Source organism: Alternaria hordeiaustralica (assembly GCF_023758085.1).
Source record: "Alternaria hordeiaustralica strain BMP 2776 chromosome Unknown scaffold_1, whole genome shotgun sequence".
NCBI classification, from domain to species: domain Eukaryota; kingdom Fungi; phylum Ascomycota; class Dothideomycetes; order Pleosporales; family Pleosporaceae; genus Alternaria; species Alternaria hordeiaustralica.
In genome coordinates, this window is record NW_026056773.1 from 2,886,652 (window position 1) to 2,907,442 (window position 20,791).

The 20,791-nt window shown below is 51.1% G+C and overlaps 7 protein-coding genes across 7 annotated transcripts; 3 read left to right on the plus strand and 4 right to left on the minus strand.

The window, feature by feature from the left end:
- Positions 1-1,372: 1,372 nt before the first annotated feature.
- J4E84_000900 (uncharacterized protein) lies at positions 1,373-2,038 on the minus strand (the record flags this gene model as incomplete). Its single annotated transcript, XM_049383535.1, has 4 exons — positions 1,373-1,486; positions 1,545-1,589; positions 1,645-1,815; positions 1,862-2,038. 4 exons carry the CDS (start codon positions 2,036-2,038, stop codon positions 1,373-1,375), a joined length of 507 nt encoding a protein of 168 aa, XP_049249053.1.
- An 8,346-nt stretch (positions 2,039-10,384) lies between these two features.
- J4E84_000901 (uncharacterized protein) lies at positions 10,385-11,037 on the plus strand (the record flags this gene model as incomplete). The annotated part of the gene is made up of 2 exons (XM_049383536.1): positions 10,385-10,655; positions 10,745-11,037. 2 exons carry the CDS (start codon positions 10,385-10,387, stop codon positions 11,035-11,037), a joined length of 564 nt encoding a protein of 187 aa, XP_049249054.1.
- A 467-nt stretch (positions 11,038-11,504) lies between these two features.
- J4E84_000902 (uncharacterized protein) lies at positions 11,505-14,156 on the plus strand (the record flags this gene model as incomplete). Its single annotated transcript, XM_049383537.1, has 1 exon — positions 11,505-14,156. The coding sequence occupies one exon, from the start codon at positions 11,505-11,507 to the stop codon at positions 14,154-14,156; it is 2,652 nt and encodes an 883-aa protein (XP_049249055.1).
- A 396-nt stretch (positions 14,157-14,552) lies between these two features.
- On the minus strand, positions 14,553-15,030 carry SUI1 (Eukaryotic translation initiation factor eIF-1; the record flags this gene model as incomplete). The annotated part of the gene is made up of 2 exons (XM_049383538.1): positions 14,553-14,794; positions 14,919-15,030. The coding sequence occupies 2 exons, from the start codon at positions 15,028-15,030 to the stop codon at positions 14,553-14,555; spliced, it is 354 nt and encodes a 117-aa protein (XP_049249056.1).
- Positions 15,031-15,888: 858 nt separating this feature from the next.
- J4E84_000904 (uncharacterized protein) lies at positions 15,889-17,116 on the minus strand (the record flags this gene model as incomplete). Its single annotated transcript, XM_049383539.1, has 2 exons — positions 15,889-16,495; positions 16,545-17,116. The coding sequence occupies 2 exons, from the start codon at positions 17,114-17,116 to the stop codon at positions 15,889-15,891; spliced, it is 1,179 nt and encodes a 392-aa protein (XP_049249057.1).
- Positions 17,117-17,694: 578 nt separating this feature from the next.
- Positions 17,695-18,777, minus strand: J4E84_000905 (uncharacterized protein; the record flags this gene model as incomplete). The annotated part of the gene is made up of 1 exon (XM_049383540.1): positions 17,695-18,777. The coding sequence occupies one exon, from the start codon at positions 18,775-18,777 to the stop codon at positions 17,695-17,697; it is 1,083 nt and encodes a 360-aa protein (XP_049249058.1).
- A 713-nt stretch (positions 18,778-19,490) lies between these two features.
- Positions 19,491-20,459, plus strand: J4E84_000906 (uncharacterized protein; the record flags this gene model as incomplete). Its single annotated transcript, XM_049383541.1, has 1 exon — positions 19,491-20,459. One exon carries the CDS (start codon positions 19,491-19,493, stop codon positions 20,457-20,459), a length of 969 nt encoding a protein of 322 aa, XP_049249059.1.
- Positions 20,460-20,791: the final 332 nt, after the last annotated feature.

Here is a 20,791-nt window from a genome sequence, read left to right on the forward strand (position 1 = left end):
CTGGGCATCTGCATAGCAGAAACAGCCTTCTGTATGGCTCCTGCGGCGCTACTGTACCAAGGAGTGGGCTGAGTAGGCGCCAAAGAGTGCATAGCCCGAATCACTTGTGGTGACTGCGAAAGTCATCACACACTTTGTCAAAGTTCAAATACACCTTTCCAGAGGGACAACGTTCATTCGCTAGTATAGTACTGGTATACTTGTTAGTTCTTTTTGTTTCCACCACAAAGTCGCCGATAGTTTATCCCACTCTAGGTTCAGTACCAACTCCAAATCAGCCTGGAAGTATGTGGGCTTCCCAAGCCTCTGCCTCACACGTTCAAATTCGATTTCGCTCAGGTCAATGCCAAGTTCTCCCGCGTTTTGCAGTTCTGGCACACATTAGCTCCGAGATCGTTTAGCTAGAGTCACCACTTACCGTCAGTGGCGTCTTCGAGACGTGTAGGGCGGTGTTTCTCATCGCTTATGTATCGCCAAATCTTCAAAGTCATCATGTCCTTTCGCTGTTTCGAGAGCTGCATGTGAACCGTTTTGGACCGAGTCGTGGGGTCGTTTGACATAACCAGGTCGCCTTTGTTCAGCAGCCACGTGAGTTGCCCTTTAGCGAAAATGCCTCCGCCATGTTTGATGACCTCTTCTTGATTGCCATGATAAGTTGAAGTGTAGCTTTCATCCAAGCATATTGCATAGCTGCTTCGGCAAGAGTTCGCCCGCCTTAGACTTCTGGTCAAGTTCTTCTCGATACCACAAACCACTGCACCGCGAACAACTGCTGTCCAAGACTTTTGGGGTCTCCAGTACTGCGTGATCAGTCTTTCGTGTAGTATCATCTCCTGAATCTGAGCTTGAAGATACTCCGATTCGCCGTATCCTCCTACCAGAAACAAATTCTGGTGACGTTAGGGGTTGTATTGTGATGGAAAGCATGATTTCTCACCTTTGGACGGTTACGGCGCTGCTCTCGAATCCTCTTGATATGCTTCTTGATCAGTATGACGATTCGCTCAATCGATGCGTCAAAGAATGACTCCATCTCATGCCTAAGGTTGTCAATATTGCTCGAAAAAGGATATCTTCGTGTACTCTCACCTCTTGATCGTGAGAAGACCCTGATTCACGCGACCTTGGATGATCAGATTTTCCAACGGAGATGGAAGCTCTATCTGGCAGTCAGACGACCCGGCCGTGAAATGTTTCTTCTTCAAATCGAAGTCTTTCATGAGTGATCGCATAGCTGGGGTTTCTGAGGCATGGGTCGCAGTTTTGTCGATATCAAAATTGGGGTCAAGTTCTTTGTAGTGCGCATCCGTGAGTATTTCTCGAAGCCATTTTTTGAACTTCATGTTGATGAAGATCGACCCGCATTTGTCACCTATGGCTGGTTAATGACACTCGCTAGGCGTGAACTCAGCTTACCAGTCGGACTTCCAATGGCCTCCAGCTCAAGCGCTGGTTCCAAACGCTTAACCTGGTATGAAACCACGTCCTAAATACAGCGATAAGTCCACCCGGTTTAGGTATAACAACTTCAATGTAATTCTTACCACTGTGCCGCCCCCGGCATCACACAGTATGAAGTACTGTCCCTCCTGCAATTCTTTAGCTTTCTATAAACAGTGGTCTTTTCACAATTATTCAACATACCTGCAAAGTTGTTTGTGACAACTCGTCTCGATAATGGCGCGCAGTGTAGACTGCAGCAGCCTCCGGTTCTGTGATGAACATGATGTCCTGTAATCTCGGAAAGTTCATCCGGTTAAACCCCGCTTTCATCAATGCTCGATAGGTTGAGTTCATCGCCATATAGGACCAGTCCTCGCGAAAGTCAGCTCTACCATATGACGTAATTCGTGTTGCTTACCGTAGGTACAGTGACCACAAGATCAGTCGCTGTATGCTTTCTTGCGATCGGGCCAAACTGGTCGACTTCCATCTCTAGGTGTTGGAATACCTTTTGTAGATAGTCGGTGACTATCTCTTCCGGGCTTTTGTGTGAGTAGGCAGGTACATCGTCGTGACTGCGTATCGTGCGCAACATCTCGTCGATATTGAGATTAGACATTCCATCCAGGATCTGCAGCGTCATGTCTAGTTCACCCAGGCGACTCTGTAGACCGAGCTCAAGTTTAGTATGAACCATTGAGATGGAATCGTCACTCAAAGCACCACCCCATTCGTAGTTGGGGCGCGAATATGAAATGACACTTGGCACCTTTTCGTCCACGGTCGCACCTTATACCAATCAGTGGAGGCAACTTGGGGGAGCAAACATGACATACCCCATTCCACCATCACGTCAATGTCCTCGAGCAAGCAGTTGTTCCCAGATGGCGTAGCATAAGCTACACCTGATCTTGATGTCAGTCTGGTAACAAGGAACGCCGATCTAAGTAGCGCACCTGTATATGTAGTGCCATAGTCCAGACCAATTACTAGTCGCGTTTCTTGCACATATTCATTTGTTCTTCCTTCCAAATTGTCTGTTCTGGAGATGTATTCGTGGTCTGTGCGAGAAGACACGAAAGACGTATGCTCAGAGTGGTACCCAGGTTCGCTGTCGTCCATGTTGAAATGCCTGTCTCAGAGTTCTATTCGAGAACAACCAATCTTGCCTCACGATAGTTTAGGTATGGCGACCACTATACATCTTAGTCACTAATCTTTGCGGGCTGCGGCACCCGAGAATTGGGGCACAAGTGAAGCGTGTGCGTAAGCTACGCAGGCATGCTAGGCTAAGCAAGTCGATTCGGAGGACGCTGCGCATTCACACAATTCCGCATCGCAGCCTGGAGACTAAATTCCATGCACGCGCCGGAAATGGGCAAAGTAAGCGTAAGAAGAGTGGGGAGTTCAATAATTGGTTAACGTTTACCAATGAGCTCTACGTTCGTATTCGAAATATGCACGAAGGCGCAAGGCTGCGAGATAGCCTTGCCATACGTATTGGTGTGGCGCGAAAAGCAATATTGGGTCACTCTGCGGATTTTCAGCTCCGAGCAAGCCAAGACGAGTAGGCGCTGCGCTGCTTACGACAAGTCGCCGCTGCAGTTTGAGGGCGGCAGCCTTGACACACAGCATGCAATACCATGCTTGACCCGCCTAGCGGCTTGGCCACAATTACTGGTCCTGAGTGTCCACGGGTATGGCTCTTCTCTCTTAGAAGATAGCTGAATCCAATGGGCGCATGCAACAGCTCAAGGCTGACAAAAATCTCCCCATCCAGCAACGACGTGTTCACGTACCTGGATCGGAAAGGTCATGAGTGTGCTCAAGACCTCCAGAAACGTAGACCTGAGCCTCGAAAACTAGAGACAGCCACATCTTCCTCATCTGAGTTCTCCCCGAGTCAACAGCAACGGCCTGCTACGGCGATGGCAGGACCTACAAAACCCAAATTAGGTTTTCTGGAGGCCCTTGCACATGGCGTCAAAGTCGGGGGATCTGCAGCAAAGCAAGCTGCAAAAGTCGCATACGAACAAGGGCGCGAGAGGCAGAACGGCTCGAAGATTGAACCAACAACTCAGTCTTCACACAGCACATCCACTCGGCCTCAAACGACAGCCCCAGAAGGTGTACGACAGCATCAATATGTGCAGAACCTTTCACATGCTCCCCAATCATCGCCCGGCCTCCCTCCGACACATGACGCCAGTAATGGAGATCGTGCTCAGTTTCCAGCAGCACCTATGCATGCGTTTGCGACAGGCCCTTCACCTCCTCACCCGAGAATCGCTCAGAGTGGGGACTCATTTGTAGACCCATACGGCCATTCAACAGAGACGACATTCCGACAGGACGCGATGTCATTTGGCGCACAAAGAGAATACGTATGTCAATTTCACCCACAGTTTTACGACATGTTGGAGACTGACATACAAATAGCAGCAACCAGCTGACGTACACGGTGATCCAACAATTCATGACCTTCTATCTAGAGCTGGAAACGAGTTTCCAAATCTTCTGCCACGAGCCGAAGAACCAGTTGAAGAAGCAGTCACAAGAGTTCTACATCAGTACCATGAGCTTTCAAATTCGCTCGACGCAGCTTACCGTTCACTGGATCAATATCGCACAGACGCTGAGTTGGTAAAAGGCTTGAAGACCGAAGTACACAAATTGAGAAATGACCTTCGAGCCAGTAACACGGATGCGGAGAAATCGAGGAACGAGGCCAGCAATAATAAACAACAGATGTTGAAAGCTCAGAGTATGCTGGGGGAGAGCAATGTGAGATCCGATCAAGAAAAGCATGACTGGGAAAGAGAGATGGAAAAGTTGAAGTACCAACACGACAGCCAGATGCGTAATGAGACACAAAGAATGAACAGCGAAGTGGCACGAAACAAGGCATGGTACGAAGAACAGTCACGTACAGCTCGACATGAGGAGAAAAAGCGACACGAGCAGGAGATCAGCAGTCTTAAACAACAACTAAGTGAGGAACGCTGGAGTTGGGATGCCCATGTACGAGAAGTGAAAAACACGTACGAAACCCGCATAAGAGATATGGAGGCAAGATTTAATGAGCAGATGAAGAACGAGCACGAAAAACATTGCGAACAAATGCGTCAAGAGATGGAGAGACATGAGGTAACGGTGACTGAGTATCAAGCGAATGTTGCTCAACTGAAGCTTGACACGGAACATGAAGCACGGCGATTGCGCGAACAACTACAAACCGAGCAAGATAGACTTCAAGAAGAACAGAAACGACGTGAGAAGGATCTCAAACGACAGGAAGCCAAACTGACCACCAAACATACGCACGAAACGTTGCAGCTTCGTACCGTGAACGAAGAGCTGAAACAGGGGTTATTCCAGCGGCAGCATTTCAGAGGCCTGAAAGACCGTGATGTAGCCAATTTATTCCGAAGTATCGCAGGTCAAGTGCAAGACTTCGCGAACGTAGATTGGGATAGTAGTCGTACCTCAGACTGGCCTTTCAGCGAGCACCAGCTGCTCGACATCCATCGTCAAAACACGCGAAAACTCAAGAAGCAAATTGTCCAAAACACCGTCTGGGTCCTACTGTATGATTGGATTTTCGCCAGTCCTTTCAAAATCATAGGGTCGGAAGGAGAAGTCCTGGACCGTGAGTGGGTAGAAATCCATACACCCAGTAAGTGATGTATTGTCCTTATCCCACGTCTTTGAACTAACAGGCTGCAAGACACTTCCAGTCTCAAGTGGCCCGAGATACCAGAAGAAACCGAGAAAAGACGGTACGAGACGGCCAAGTTGTTCTTAGCGTTCATAGAACCATCCGCTCGGCCCTCAGGAAATGATCTGCGACTCAGGAACGGCTACGAAAGATCCATTTCGGAATTACTGGACTCTCTACACCAGGCTATCGGGAAGGTAGCTACACTCGAAGATAGGCAGGCCAAGATGCTGGAAAGTCTCGTGAGACTATGTGCAAAAACCTGGATAGAATTCTGTTCGCAGCCATATAGGTTGATTGCGAGCTTGCCCGACGGAAGTGGAGATCTGCTCTCACAGCCTGAACTGAGAGAGCGCGCTCTCACGTTAGTTCTTAGCCTGGAGTTGAAGCGGTATGGGAATTCGAAAGGCGAGCACCTCACTATCGGAGAGATGATTCCGGGTTGCCAGGCCGCGAAAGTGTCTTATTCTGTTCGATAGTCGATGAACAGTCCAACGCTTTTGTATCCAACCCGAAGAACGAATGAATGGTTGGCGTTTCGAAAGCCGTTGTGGTTGCTTCTGGGCTCGTGATTCTCAATGCAGCGTGATTGGCCGCCAGTTCGATAGCAAAACTGTACCGCTAGAGGCTGGGGAAGGCAGACTTCCCACGGCGCTTAACCGGGCATATTGTCGGAATGGCTGAGTGACCAGCCACCACAGAAGCATTGGCCATCTGCACATGCAGCATCTTACAAGGATCGAGGCGAAGGTGGTGTAGCGGCCTCCAAGGCTGGACTCAGTAGATTGTAAGCGTTAATTCCTGAGCAGCAACAGCCTTCTTGCTAAGCTTCTTGGCGTGCGCATGCAGCTGCTAAGGAACACGAACAGTATGTGTGCGTTGAGAAGCCGTATTTCGATCGGGCAGCCTTGTGGCTTTGGTAGCCTCACTCTTTCTTTCGCCCCCGAAGGACCAGCTCACTTACCCATCTTTTGCCTCTTTCCGTGTCTTACTTGTTAGTGACAGAAGTTTAGCTTTTACCGCTGGAGACCGAATCGCAATCCTTTGCCGCCTATAGCCATGGGCCTCTTGAAGAAGACTAAGAGCCTTTGGCAAATGAAAAAAACGTCTACTTCGCAGGTCGGGGCGCCACTTGCACCACTCAACGAAGAAGTAGACACCCCTCAACTACCTCTTACTGAACAGCGTCCTAGTCGTCAAATACCTCAGCGAACACCAGACCCAACTCGACTCGTGACGGCCGAAAACATACGGGAGCTAAGGGAGAGGATTCGGTATCGATACAGTCTGGATGTCGAGATCTTGAAGCAAAGGAACGTCAAGCCATACATGCGCGGAAATCTAGAAGAGAACATGAGGAAATCGGTAGCTGTGCTTGCAGACATACGGGAGATGGTACAAGGCTGGGACCGTCGAGAGTTCTTCGCCACCGTCTCGGAATATGAGAAGTTCCAAGTGATCAAGCACCGGCTTTTGGAGGGCAACAAGATAAATTGGGAAAAGATCAAGCCGTGGGAGTTGGACCTGAGGAACACGGTCCCTCTTCAAGCTCCATACGAGATGAGCTATCGGACAGAGTCGACAGCGCAGCGGCCCGCGCCTTCGTCATTTGGCAGTCGTCGACCCCCTCGGGAACGTCCAGATGATGTGCCGTTTGCACGGCAAAACCAGAGGCCCGAGCGAGTGTCTGATCGAAATCCTTCGCAGCGGAGCCGGCTCGCTATGGACCCTGCGCGGCAGACCCAGCTTGGTACAACTGCTCCACAACAGATACAGCATGGTCTGGAACCGCTGCAACAAGAGCAGCGTAATGCGCACAGCTCGAGACAAGCTCCGTATACCACGAATCCTGGCCCTCCAATGCGTTACCCGGAAGATCCTGTGAGGCGGAGCCAACGTGCCGAAGGCCCGCCGCAGCAAGATATGTATGCTCTTGTGTCCCCGCCACAAAGCGACCTCTCTCTGCTCTCACAGAGAAGTGAGCTCGGTATAAGATCGCCACCGCCGAGCGAGCTGGCTCCAGGTTCTCCCCCGGCGACCAGGTATGCGCCATACGCTCCGCCAGATGCTTACAGGACACAGTCCTATACGCAAAACCCCCAATCCGCGGCACAATATGGCAATGTTCCCTACTCGCAGCCTGGCGGCGTTGTGGCAGCCCCACCTAGGCAAATTGAAGGGTTACGACTGTCTCGACAAAGAGACAGTCGATCTGTCTCCCTTCCAATGCCACATATCAGGTTGACCGCGCCTACACCGCCGGTGGGCCGAAGAGTCTTGTCAGACCCGTCTCATATTGAAGATACTGGTGATCGATCGATACGCATAGATAGTCCTGTCCCGAGGGGTCGAGTCGAAGGTCCTCCGTCATCTCAACACAGTGCCCCCGGGTATTGAGGCGCCAGAGAACGCAGCAATGCGCATTCTTGTCCGATTCATCTTCTTTAGTAGAGGGTGTTTATAGGGAGCGTCGGTACGACCCATTCCGAAGGGCGCCTCTGTTCGTCATTGCTCGTGCAAAGCACGTCGCGGGTGTTACGCGGTTGGGGACGATTCGACGATTCGGCGCGTCGTGTCTTGCGGATAGGGCGTGACGATCGTGTAGATGGTATATAGAATCGGTTATGTCTCTACAGTATTGCAGGCAGTGTACATGGCCTGACTTTGCTGGCTGACGGTATGTGAGCAAGTCTGCATGCTCATTGCGCCGGCTGCGAGATTGTGTCTGTGCGCAGGCAACGTCATTCATTTTCTAATCGCATCTGCACCACCTCTTGGCTTTCCACCTCGCATTGCAACATCTATCTCTTCGAATCTTTGCTCCTCGTAAATGCCCATCAGAGCTCCATTCGATTGACCTTGCAGCAAATAGCATGTCACATCTACATGGAGCCTGACAGGCATGCAACGCAAATCGACATGTACCCATGGATGTTTTGAACAAGCCCAGTGTCTTGCTTCGCCAACAGGTGCGGTGTTCTCCTGATAATTCACACACTGCCCTGAAGATAACAGTTCGTGTTTACCAAGGAGCCATGCTGTTCAATCGCCTACTGTTCACTGCTGTGTGCAGAGCGTTCATAAGAGTGTTACTGCCAAATGCTCGCACGCGCCTATCCGACTTTGCAAGACTACCCAGGTGTTTGCACCGTCGCTTCCATCTAGAACGAAATCGCGAGCTCGTGCGAAGGCACGACTTCTCACAATGAACACATATCTGTCAACATCGCATGTCATTACCGCTATCCAGGGTACATCCGTTCGTCAGTATCGTCAACATCGTTAATTAGTACGCCTTCATCGACGCATGTGGCCAATATACCTACAGGACTAGCATCCAAAAGACAAAGCTATACATACGGCTACGATGGCTCGTAATAGCACACCTTCGATCAAACTTGTCCTCAAAAACCTGTTCAGCAAAAACAAAAACACGAGTTCGACACTGCATCCAGGTGAGCAAGCTCTCCGGATCAAATGCTTGTGCCACAAACACGATCGAAGGATTCGTGAGAGAAGTTCCGAAACCGAGTGTGCGCTCTATCCAGGAACCGCAGACATATAATCTTCAAATTAGGGGTCTGCGTAGTGAAGGTTACTGACTGTCGCTGATAAGATCCAGATAATGATAATCCTACCAACACTAGCCCTAGCAACGACGCCAGGGGTACATTCGCTCAGCCTGCAACCACGCAACCATCAAGCCTTTCACAGCCAGTTCAGCCTAACACAAGTTCCGGGCAGAGTACCTCTTCTTCCCTCATGCCGACGCCGGGTTCTCAGCTTTGTCCCAGCGCAGTCATGCCGCTGTACGAGCAGATAAAAGAACGTGGCCACTACCTCTGGGGCGATGCCCATTACTCTGTTCTTACGAATGTCGTCCCTGGACGTAAAGACCAACGGCTCCACAAATTCCATCGCTACCTATATCTCGGGGTACACTTCGATCATACGTCTGCGGAAGCTCGTCTTGTACGCTATGAACGCCGAATAGGCGGCGTTCTCGAGAAGGGGACGATCTTGAGAACATGTCGTGGACAGGACGTCAATGATGCGGTCGAGAAATTGTCAGCTCTGCTAGGAGTATTGGTGTCGTGTTCAACCTGTACGATATCGGGTGAATTAACAACGAAAGATATCGGTGAAACTAACAGTAAGGCAGCAAGAAGAGCGGGTGTAGTCAACGGATGGTTCTTCGAGGGGGCACAGATGGGGACCGTGGATAATTTCGAAGTACTTGAGGAAGATGAGTTTGCTTTAAAGAGGTGAATTCAAAGGGCTTGTTGAAGGAGTATGGGCTCACGGGCAAGCTTCATGCTACTGTATGGGAATAGGATCAACTTCTGGCCCTGAAGCCAATTATTTCAAGCATGGAACTATGATCAGGTCGTTTGCCTTACAATTACTTTGATCTATAAATGGGTACCATCAATTAGTCATACTACCACAGACGAGTCTCCGAGTGACGCAGGGGAGGAATCCAACAATGAGCAAAGAGATTGTACGACTTCTCGCTGATTGGCGGCACCTTGTTGCGGCGTTACATCAGGTCGTATTAGCGATGGGTCTTTGATACCTCTGCAAACGCCATCTATCCTGGCAAGCCGCTTTTGAAAGCGCTTCAACACCGTTCCCCATAGATGCCGTCAATCTACCGTATGAACACCCGAATCCGTGGTAAGCGTCTACCCCGCGTGCCCAAGGTCGAGATCGTGGACTCACCGTGGTCAGGTGTCTTGCCGTTGGACCTCTTGCCGCTCTCTTACCCTGAGATGCCGCGGAGAGTAGCGCCTTTACCTGTTTGTCAGTGTCTATCGGACCCGGGCTGCTGATCTTAGCCGGCCATATAAACCTTCAACTAGTCTTCTTCTTCTCACTTCTCACCACCTCACTATCGACAACTCAACGCAGTATTTGACTTTCGACCTTCGACCTGGACGAACGATCGACGCCCCTTCACGACAGTCTTCGGCCTCGACCTATCGGGGTCTTTCCAACACTGGCTCCATCTTCCCAGCGATAGCATCCGAGTGATCATCATGCCCGTCCCCATGAATTCACACAATGATATAGAAGAAGGTGAACTGGTACGCCAGACGTTGGCGATGAACATTAGCGAACAGCCATGGCTGGAGAGCACAGAAAAAGTATACTGCTTCTTCACTACAGCGTCCGAGCTGGCTAATGACATCAGCTCGATAAGGTCCAGACCCTCAAAGAAATATGTCTCGGAAACTGTCGTCTTCTTTATGGCAGCGAACGTTTCAAGTTCTACGGCAAGAACAGAGTCCCTCATTATTACTCAACAAGGAGCCTAACACAACGCTAGATATCGTGATCTGCGAAGACGATGACACCAAGAAATTCGCCGCCATCTTGACCTGTAACCAAGAAGGCCAAACGAAGCTTTTGCGCACAGAACTCAGCCTGTGTCCAGTTGTGGCGGTTCGTACGCTCGTGGACGGTCTTCAAAAGGACACAGCGAAGCTCTTTCGTACGTTCTCTTCTATCTCGAATTCCTCGACACTATCGATACCGTGGAAAACCTCAACACCTCTGAGCGTCACTAACTCGGGCGTGCAGTGAAGTATGCCGTGGGGTCTCAGATACGAGGCCAGCAAGGACACACCGATGCGGAAACCGGCATATTCGAGTTGTGGGACGCGGCGCACGAAAACCGAATCTGCGGCCCGGACGATGATACACAGGGTCTTCTACGCAGCTGGAGTGATGCACCAGGCGCAGAAGGTCGGCCTCCATCTGGGCCTCGTGGCGATGGCTATTACGGCCGGAATAACAAGCGCATGCGGCCTGTCGAGCGCCCAGAAAAGCCTGTGGTAGAGACGGAGATCGTTGATCTCGACTACTACGACTAGAAAGATATGGAACCTTGGAGGGGATGGCTGGTTATCGGAAGTTCGAGAGGAGAAGAGTATAAGTTCGGATCCATCTCGACCTCGTCGTCAGGGTCATGGTGTGACAGGGTTCAGAGGCCGATCCATCTTCACCTGGAATGAGCTTGAATACCGGTGCGGTCCTGTTCCTAGCGTAGACGATTGGCGGTCTTTGATATGTGCTTAGCGCGCATAGTCATTTCGACCATCTCAGAATTTTCTTTACGCTGGATGGTGTGCTTGTCAGAGCCTTGTGGTACGATGTGAGCGTGGAGGAACAAAAGAGATCAATCTAAGGATGTTTGAAGAAGCCTTCCAGGCTGTCGATCGACGCGTGTGCACGTGAGATGGAGTTTGGCTGGGTCCAAGCGCCCGCGTCATGACGTACCACATTCCCCTATGCCACCCGTTTTGCTAATGGCTAAGTCGCTCGAACCAGCCTTCACGTCATGAACAGCCCTTCCAAACGACGGAAGAAGAATGATGGCTCCGGGAAGCCGGTACGAAGTTTAGACTACTTTTTCGCGAAGCAGACGGCTAAAGCAACAGCCAAAGATGCGCCGACGAACGCAGGCCCGAGCGAGCCGCCTGTGGACGAAGACAACACAGGGCTGACCGACGAGGAGCTCGCGCGCAAACTCCAGGAGCAATGGGACAAGGAAGACCAACAGCAGGCGCAAAACCAGGAACCGGTGAGCTCGCATGATCTGTACGAAGAGCCAGAGAAGGCCAACACGAAGGATGCGCCTCAAGATGCACCTCAAGATGCAGATGGGCAGATCGGGGTGTCAACATTGCCAACGCGCGAACCGGCTCTAGGAAACACAACATCGGACGAACCTACCCAGAAGAAGAACACGCTGTCTCTTCAGTCGACCGCATCCGAAGAAGACGTGATCACAGCGAACATACCATTCGACCAGAGCCCTCTCGAATTCGACACTTCGGAATACATACCAGAGTTACAAAAGCATTGGGTGGTCGATGGAGGGCACGCGACATACGCGCTGTTGACAAGATGTTTTATCTTGGTCAACAGTACGACGAGTCGCATCAAGATTGTCGACACTCTAGTCAACCTCATTCGGACGATCATCGAAAGCGACCCTAGCAGCTTACTCCCGGCGGTATGGCTCGCGACGAACGCAATATCGCCCCCGTACATTGATCTGGAGCTTGGGTTGGGAGGCTCAGCCATCTCGAAAGCGCTTAAGAAAGTTTGCGGACTGGATAATGCAGGCTTGAAAGTCTTGAACGCCAAATATGGCGACGCTGGAGATGTAGCGTTCGAGGCAAAGAAGAAGCAGAGCTTCACCCTGCGCAAACCGAAGCCTTTGACTATCCGGAGTGTCTTTGACTCGCTGGTCAAGATTGCCAACAGCAAAGGCCATGGCAGTGTTGAGAATAAGCAGAGGATTGTTGAGAGACTGGTACAAGATGCGCGAGGTGCTGAAGAGAGCCGATACATCGTACGCACGCTTGTACAACATCTGCGGATTGGAGCTGTCAAAACCACTATGCTCATCGCGTTGTCACGGGCCTTCATGCTGTCGAAACCTTCGGGTGCTGAGTTCGACGTACGCGACCGGAAGGACCTGACAAAGATGAAGAAGGAGGAACTCGCAGAAATTTACAGCAGAAATGAGGAGATCGTAAAGGCATGTTTTGCTCGAAGACCAAACTACAACGACCTTATACCCGTACTTCTCGAGATTGGTGTTTGCGACGAACTACTCGTGCGCTGTGGGCTGTCGCTGCATATCCCACTCAGGCCCATGTTGGGAAGCATTACGCGCGACATGGGCGAGATGCTCACGAAGTTACAAGGACGAGACTTCGCCTGCGAGTACAAGTACGATGGCCAAAGAGCACAGGTACATTGCGATGAGAAGGGCAAAGTCACGATCTTCTCACGACATTTGGAAGTCATGACTGACAAGTATCCTGATTTGGTAGCACTGGTGCCCAAGATACGTGGCGAGGGCGTTTCAAGTTTCATCCTCGAAGGCGAGGTGGTTGCTGTTGATCGCGAGAGTGGAGATCTCAAGACCTTCCAGACACTTGCGAATCGTGCGAGAAAAGATGTCGTTATCGGCGCGGTGACGATCGACGTTTGCCTGTTTGCATTCGACCTAATGTATCTGAACGGCGAGGAGCTGCTCAACAGGCCTTTCAGAGAGCGGCGATCGCTATTGAAAAGTTTGTTCGTTGAGATACCGCACCATTTTACCTGGGTCAAGAGTCTAGATGCCACATCTGCCGATGTAGAAGCAGTCCAATCCTTCTTTCAAAGCGCTCTAGACATCAAATGCGAAGGCATAATGGTCAAGATCTTAGACAACCTACCCAACCCTGACCTCCTTGCGGAAACCGACGAAGCCATCGAGAAGACGCCTTCCCTCCCACCAACGCCAAAGAAGAAAAAGCCGGCGAAATCAAAAACGAAGACGAAAGCTACGGACACTGAAAAGGACGAACCTAAGACGTCCGGCCGCCGCAAAGCCCTCCTCTCAACCTACGAACCGGATAAACGCCTAGATAGCTGGCTCAAAGTAAAGAAAGATTACAGCACCACCTCCGAAACCCTCGACCTGATCCCCATCGCCGCATTCCATGGCTCTGGCCGAAAAGCAGCATGGTGGTCACCTATTCTTCTCGCCATCCGCAACGCAGAAACCGGCCAACTGGAAGCCGTCACAAAATGCATGTCCGGCTTCACGGACGCGTTCTACAAAGCGAACCGTGCAAAGTACGATCCAGACGACCCTGATTCCACAACCGTACTAGCTGGGAAACCGCATTACGTGGAGTACAATGGTGGGGCGGGAACGCCCGCTGTTTGGTTTGAGCCGCAAGAGGTGTGGGAGGTAGCTTTTGCGGATCTGACGTTGAGCCCGACGTATACGGCTGCGATCGGGTTGGTCAATGAGGACAGGGGGTTGAGCACTAGGTTTCCCAGGTTCCTAAAAGTCAGAGAAGATAAGAGCATCGAAGAGGCTACTGAGGCAGAGGAGCTGGCCAGCTTATATCGGAAACAAGAGGCCAAGGCACCTAAGAAAGATGAGACTATCAGGGAGGTTGAAGACGAAGACGTGGAGTAAGGAATGGCATGGCATGGCACAGTAATGGTTAGATACCCTGGAGACAGCGTCGTCACTTGGAAAGATTGCGATAAAGATCTCTGATTGAATGTATCCTCCGAAACTACCATCCTGATCTCTCACTCAATATCGTGCAGCACTGATACTTCAGCCTGCGAAACCTCAAACGTCATATCCGATTCCTTCAAAGAGATGGAGATAGGAAAATCGTTATCCTCCTCGAACGTGGTGTATCTGCTCGTGCGCACCGCATCTCAGCACTCTCGCGTGTGAGCTACACACGTGCGACATACCGGCTTGCTCTTCCTCCGCCGTATTGTTGGCACGACCTTGGGGCGGTCGTTCGGCTTCGGCGGGAGGAGCGGCGGTGCGCATCGCATCCACGTCCTTGTGGGTTTAGAAACCGTGGACCTTGATGGTCTTGCCATCAAGGCCCAGGCCCTCCTTCTTGTCGGTCAAGAAGTCTTGAACATCCTTGCGCTGGTCTCCCTGCAACTGGATCACCTCTCCCATCTCGGTGTCTGCGACGACGGTGCCATTGCAGGCAAACTTCTTCTTGATGACTTTGAGAATCTTCTTCTGGTCGAACTTCTTGGGCAGTCCTTGGACAGTGGTCAGAGTCTTACGACCATTACGCTCTGTTGGGGGTTGACGTCAGCCTTGCGCGATTTCTTGAAACATGGAGAAAGAGGGGAAGGGACAGCGCGCCGATGTCGCACACAAGCGAATATCGGATAGAAAGAAGGCAAAGGGCATACGTACGCTGAATACGAATATGGATGTAGTTCTGCTGAGTGGACTTTACTTCTCCTCCAGCATCATCAGCCTCCGCGAACGGATCGAAGGACTTGAGATTCTGGATGTCCGTGGTCATGAAATCGACTGGTGGCGCTCTGCGGGTGCTGAAGGGGTGCGGTAGGGCAGGCGGTTGTCGTGTCGCGGGAAGTGTAGAGTGCGCGTGTGTGAGGAAGGTCGCAAGTAGTTGGGTGGAGCGTGGAGGGTATTAATCGGCCAAGGGAAGGGTGGCGAGGGGACTGGGGCCACTATCTGGGGGAGCCCGCAGGCGGTCTAAGCCCCGCTGCCAAGGCACAAGGCCCGAAACAGTCATCAGCGCTGCTGAGTGTCCTAGGGACATCCTTCATTCACCACTCCTCGCAATCGCTTGTCCACGTGTGAAATGCTCAGCTGCGTTGCCGCAAATCCCGCGTTCTGGTTACTGGTCAAAAGGCATGACTATCTTTCCGACATGACGTTCCCTTATCTTGTGTCGCTATCTCATCACGCACGCGCACGCGCACTGTGACTCGCCTCAACAAAAGCGCATAGTCCATCAAGAGGCTTTGGGCATCATTACTAGTCAAACTGCAGAAGGCTCATCCACGACTCATGAGCATGTTGGGAGTCGCTCGCTGACTTTCGCGAAGCTTCCACTGGCGTGTGGATGAACCCTTTGGTTTCAGATCGAGATCGGACTCACCTGGATCAATACTGCGATGTCATCCGCTGGCAACACTAGAACGCAGAAAGCCCGAGACAAGTAATAAGCGACGACAAGCAGGATGTTCACAAGTGTGTTCAAAACCTCATTCGCTATTAGCAGGCCAGAGAGCCACGCACATGCTGTTACTCGTCCTTCTGTTTCGTATGCTCTTCGACACTGTTCGCAACTCTAGGCTATCCATCCAACATGCAACAATGCGAGTGTATCTGTTCGCCCATCTAACACCCCTTCTCATGGTCCGTGGTATTCATTTGCGTCCATGCCAGCCATCCGTCGATCTGGCAGGCTCCTCTTGTCCACCAAGCTCATTGCCAGCTCACTCCAAAACTCTGGCGGAAAACCTCGTCCATCTGCGTCCTCGCCTTGTGCTCTCATCCACTCTCCGGTAGCCTTGTAAGTATAGAAGTCGACCATCATCTTCCGAGCTTTGCAGGGCCCTTCAGTGCCGGCGTAGACGATCCATACATGCTCGCTTGATGGGATCTCAGCGCTCTCAGTAGCCTTGACGAAAACAGCATCCAGGGCAGAATCTTTGGCATTAGCGTCTTTGACAAGGTGGGCAATAGTGTATAGCTTGCACAGAAGGGCGTACTCGTCGTGTTCAGCATCGGATGCGTCGTTAGGTTTACTTGGAATGCGACCGGTATAGATGAGCTGGAAGTATAGAGCAAACGCGCGAGGATTGATTTCAGGCAGATCAAACGTCTTTTGCTCAGGTTCGTTGGTGATGAAGTCCTTGAAGTAGGTTGACCGGGCAGTGAGGAGGTCAGAGTGGATACTGAAGGTTCGAGCAGGCTCGTCCTTGCCGACGTTTACGGTGAGGATATCACATCCGAGGCTACTGTTGTCAGTTCTTTACATGAGGAATTAAAGGGAGAGGTACCTACCTGATTGCCTGGTTTTCAACGACGCGAATATCCGGTACTCTCAATATCTGCTGAGCTGCATGAGCAGATTCACTATTCACAGCCGCTACATGTCCGAACAGACTTCCCTTGCGCGAGTTGCTAGCCTGACCTATATTGCCAAATATGCCACCTCCGGTGTCAGGCTTGGAATGAGATGAGCTGCCAAACCCAAAGAGTGGACGAGCATTTGCGCTACTCGGCGGTGGCGGCTCGGTACATCCGCCGAATAGGTTTCGGTTTGATTGAGCACCAAACAGCCCGCCAGGAATCGGCTGCCCAGTTGCTTGAGCAGCAGCGACTTGAGCAGCAGCCTTACCGCCAAACAAGCCACTAGTACTGTGCTGCCCAAACAAGCTACCAGGAACCTGCTGAACTGCAGGCGCGGTGAGCCTAGAGCCAAACTCAGAACCCATCACTCTAGATTCTCCTGGAATCGGTGTGTCGCTAGGAATGCTTCCGGGCTGACCAAACAAGGTAGTTGGGTTTGTCTTCGAACGCTTCGGTGTATTCTCCGGTGTGTTCTCCGATGTATTCTCCGATGTGTCATCCATAGCAAGGGTGTCTTGGACTCCTTACTTTGGTTGACTGTGGTGAGAAAAGTCCGCGTGGTTGCAAATGTGTGATCGGTGCAAAGAGTAGGCCGTTACAAAAGAATTTGTAAGACAAAGGTACAAACTCAATACACTATCGCCAGGATTTTAGGCAGGCAGTTTGACCATAGCTATGACGTATTCTTTGTTTCCTTTCACGCTACAAACGCAGCTTCTGGTCCACTAGATCCAAGTGAGAGACCATCTAGGAGGATCACGCTCGTCATCGTGCGGACCCTGAGGGAAGAAGATACTGGTGTACGCCCATGAGTCCATCTGGCAAACAAAACATGTGTTCCGTCTCACGTGAGAGTGAAAGGAAGTGTGCGAAGGGTGTATAGTGGGACAGCTTCAACATCATCGGAAGGCGTGACAGAGCTCAGGTGGTAGATCGTGTGTGACATGAGGTAGCCTGGCGGTATACAGCGTCGTTATTTACGAACGTGAACACCCAAATAGACACCGAGTGTCCTCTGGCTGTATGATAACACCTTCTCTTACTCCGATAACAGCCATATTGTTTCTGGCTTGTACCTTGATCAACCAAAACTACCCAGCAGCGAACCCATATCGACCTTTTTGTCGTTACGTACCCTCCTTTTGCCGCCATCTGGTGGAGGTTTGTATTCACCAGCACGCTTGTTTGGTCGCTCGGCTTGTTGCTTCCGTATGAACCACGCGACGTCGTCATCTCGTAAACTCTTGCTCCCTTGAGCATACTGAAAGGAGAGGGATCGGTATGCCTTGCAGCCATCAGTAGTAGCGTCTCGTGATGTTTCGGAAGAGGATACAAAAGATGCTTCGTACAGTTGCTGCACGATGGTATTTCTCCTTAGACCGGAACTACTCCATTCGCTAAGAAGGGCCGAAGCTGAATGTATGCCCCAGCCTTCCCCACACTCTGCGGGATCGGGTAACTGTGGACTGTGGATTCCAACTAGCTTTAGACCCGGAAAGGACGAGATGAACTCCAAGAGCGGTTTTTTCGGAAGCCTGATGTAGTTGTTGATGACAAGTACCCGCAGACTCCTCATTGCACCACTTTCGCCAACACTTCGTCCCCAGTCGCGCATCATTTGAAGTGACAGTACTGCGTTCTGTCGGCTTCTTCCAACCTCTAATGTGAGAACTGCGAGCGTTTCGATCTTGTTAAGGGCAACAAGTTGGTCAATTGTTATATCGGAAACCCGGATACACAGAAAAGTCAGCGTGCGGGCGTCGAGCTTGGCCAATCGATCGACGACAGAGGGTAGGAGACCTCCAGGGTTGTCCTGGACTCTGAACCTAGAGTGACGATCGATGTCTTCCGGAAAAGCTTTCTGGAAGAGACTCCATGTACGGAAGGACAGTGTGTCGTTGTACTTGATGTGTTCGTATAAGCGGCTAGCATATGACCATCCGAGCCATTGCAGAGCTTCAACTTCCATATTGTCAACATTCCAGACGCAAGCACGGAGTGCCATCGCTTGCAGGGTATCGCATCCTCCAGCTTGCCGGCGGTATTTCGATGGGTCCACCCTTCTACCACGAGAATGGCTTGTCCATGTGGGTACCATTGAACGGACAGAAGCCGTCGTACTTTCCCTAAAGACCAGTCCCGATGATGGGTCAAAGCTCTCCATGATTGCTTGACTGGTGAAGCGAGCGGGTACGGTTAGACTGTTGGCCGATACTCGGAGTACGCTGACACCTCATACGAGGAAGAAATTCGAACAGGTCTGAAGACTATGCTGGGATAAAACTAGCAAATGAGAAATCTGGCGTCAATGTAGGCTCCAGGGTGATCAGTTCTTTCCTTGATTGTGGCGGTGAGCTGGGTCAATAACACCTGATGAGCAATACGTTGCAGACGTGTTTAGTGATTGCCTACAGACTGATAGATGCGAGCTGGAGGCGCTTCGTTCCTCTACTGCGGTAGCTGTGTCGCGCATGTCGCGTGTGGAAAGGATGCACGCGACGCGACGGCAGGGGCACCTCGGAACCCACATTTAGGGTTAGCGCTGATCTCTGATTCGTTCCTTCCCCCAACCCTCCTCTTCCACACAATCAACGACCAAGTCAGGCAGCGGCATAGTATCTTTGATCGCTCCATGTTGGTTGATATTGTTTGGCTGAGATCATAACGTAAACGAAGTAGAGCCATTCACCCTCCAAGTAGAACGGTCTTCTGATGTCGAATGTCCACTGAGCATCGGCGCTCGAAACTCCGCACATCGGATTATGACTAAATCTCAGCACACAGCTTCAACACTACTGTCCTGTAACTTCCCATTTACTAAGATTGACTTCATCTTCTCGTCTCCTAAATACGCACAAAGAATCCACGACAATCACAATGGCATCGTCACCGGCACCAAACCCATTATCTGCCCACATCGCTAAAGGCTCCCCCATAATCCTGGACGGCGCGCTAGCAACATACCTGGAAACCTTGGGAGCAGACATAAGCGGCGCACTGTGGTCCGCATCCATACTGCTTGATCAGCCAGCCCTCATAAAACAAACACATCTCGACTACTATCGCGCAGGCGCAAATGTTGCAATCACAGCATCCTACCAAGCCTCCATTCCGGGACTAATCAAGCACCTGGGCTTGAGTGAAGAAGAAGCCAGGAAAGTCGTAAGCAAAAGCGTGGAATTAGCCCAGCAAGCAAGAGACGAATATGTTGCCGAGACAAATGAGGAAGCTCGAAGTAAATTGTTCATAGCGGGGAGCGTAGGCCCGTATGGCGCATTCCTTTCAGATGGCTCAGAATACCGGGGCGACTATTCCATTCCTCAAGACGAAATGAAGGACTTCCATCGCGGCCGCATCCAAGCTCTCGTGTCCGCCGGTGCCGATATCCTAGGCATCGAGACGATACCATCCAAAGGCGAAACCGAAGCCCTCCTGGACCTGCTCACCACAGAATTTCCCAGCACGGAAGCTTGGTTTGGCTTCACATTGCGGGATGGCTCTCACATCAGCGACGGCACACCCATCTCTGAGATCGCAGCACTTTTCGATGATGTAGAACAGGTAGTTGCTCTGGGCTTCAACTGTGTACCGGATGATTTGGGCTTGGCTGCTCTGAAGACTTTGAAGCCACTTGTGAAGAGGGGGACCTTGATGGTGTATCCCAATTCTGGTGAGCAGTGGAATGCGAAGGCGAGGGAGTGGGAAGGGAAGAGAACTGAAGGTTCGACGTTGGCTGAGAAGACGAGGGAGTGGAACGAGGCTGGAGCTGGTCTTATTGGAGGTTGCTGTCGAACAACACCGGAGGATATTGGTATCATGAAAAAGGCACTCGATAAAGGGCACTAGATGTTACAAGAAGACGTATAGCGGGAATATTGTAGCGAAGCCTGAGGCCCTGGTGTTGGGCCGGCATGATTTATGTGTAAAAGTATCGAATATCACTTGATCTGTTCATTTGTCCGCTTGTAGATGTGAACAGTTTTGCGCGTCTATAATGACTTTCCTCGCTCTGTTGCATCTCAGGAGTGCTGGCAGGGTGACATGGAGGTTGTCCAGGTTCAATTGCCCTCCATTCCGGCTTTGCTGTCCTTTCTGACTGCTGTCCAGTTTCCAGGTACATCCCTAGAGTCCCCATTCCGTACGCTGCGCCGTATAATGTCGGGTATATCGTCTGGGTT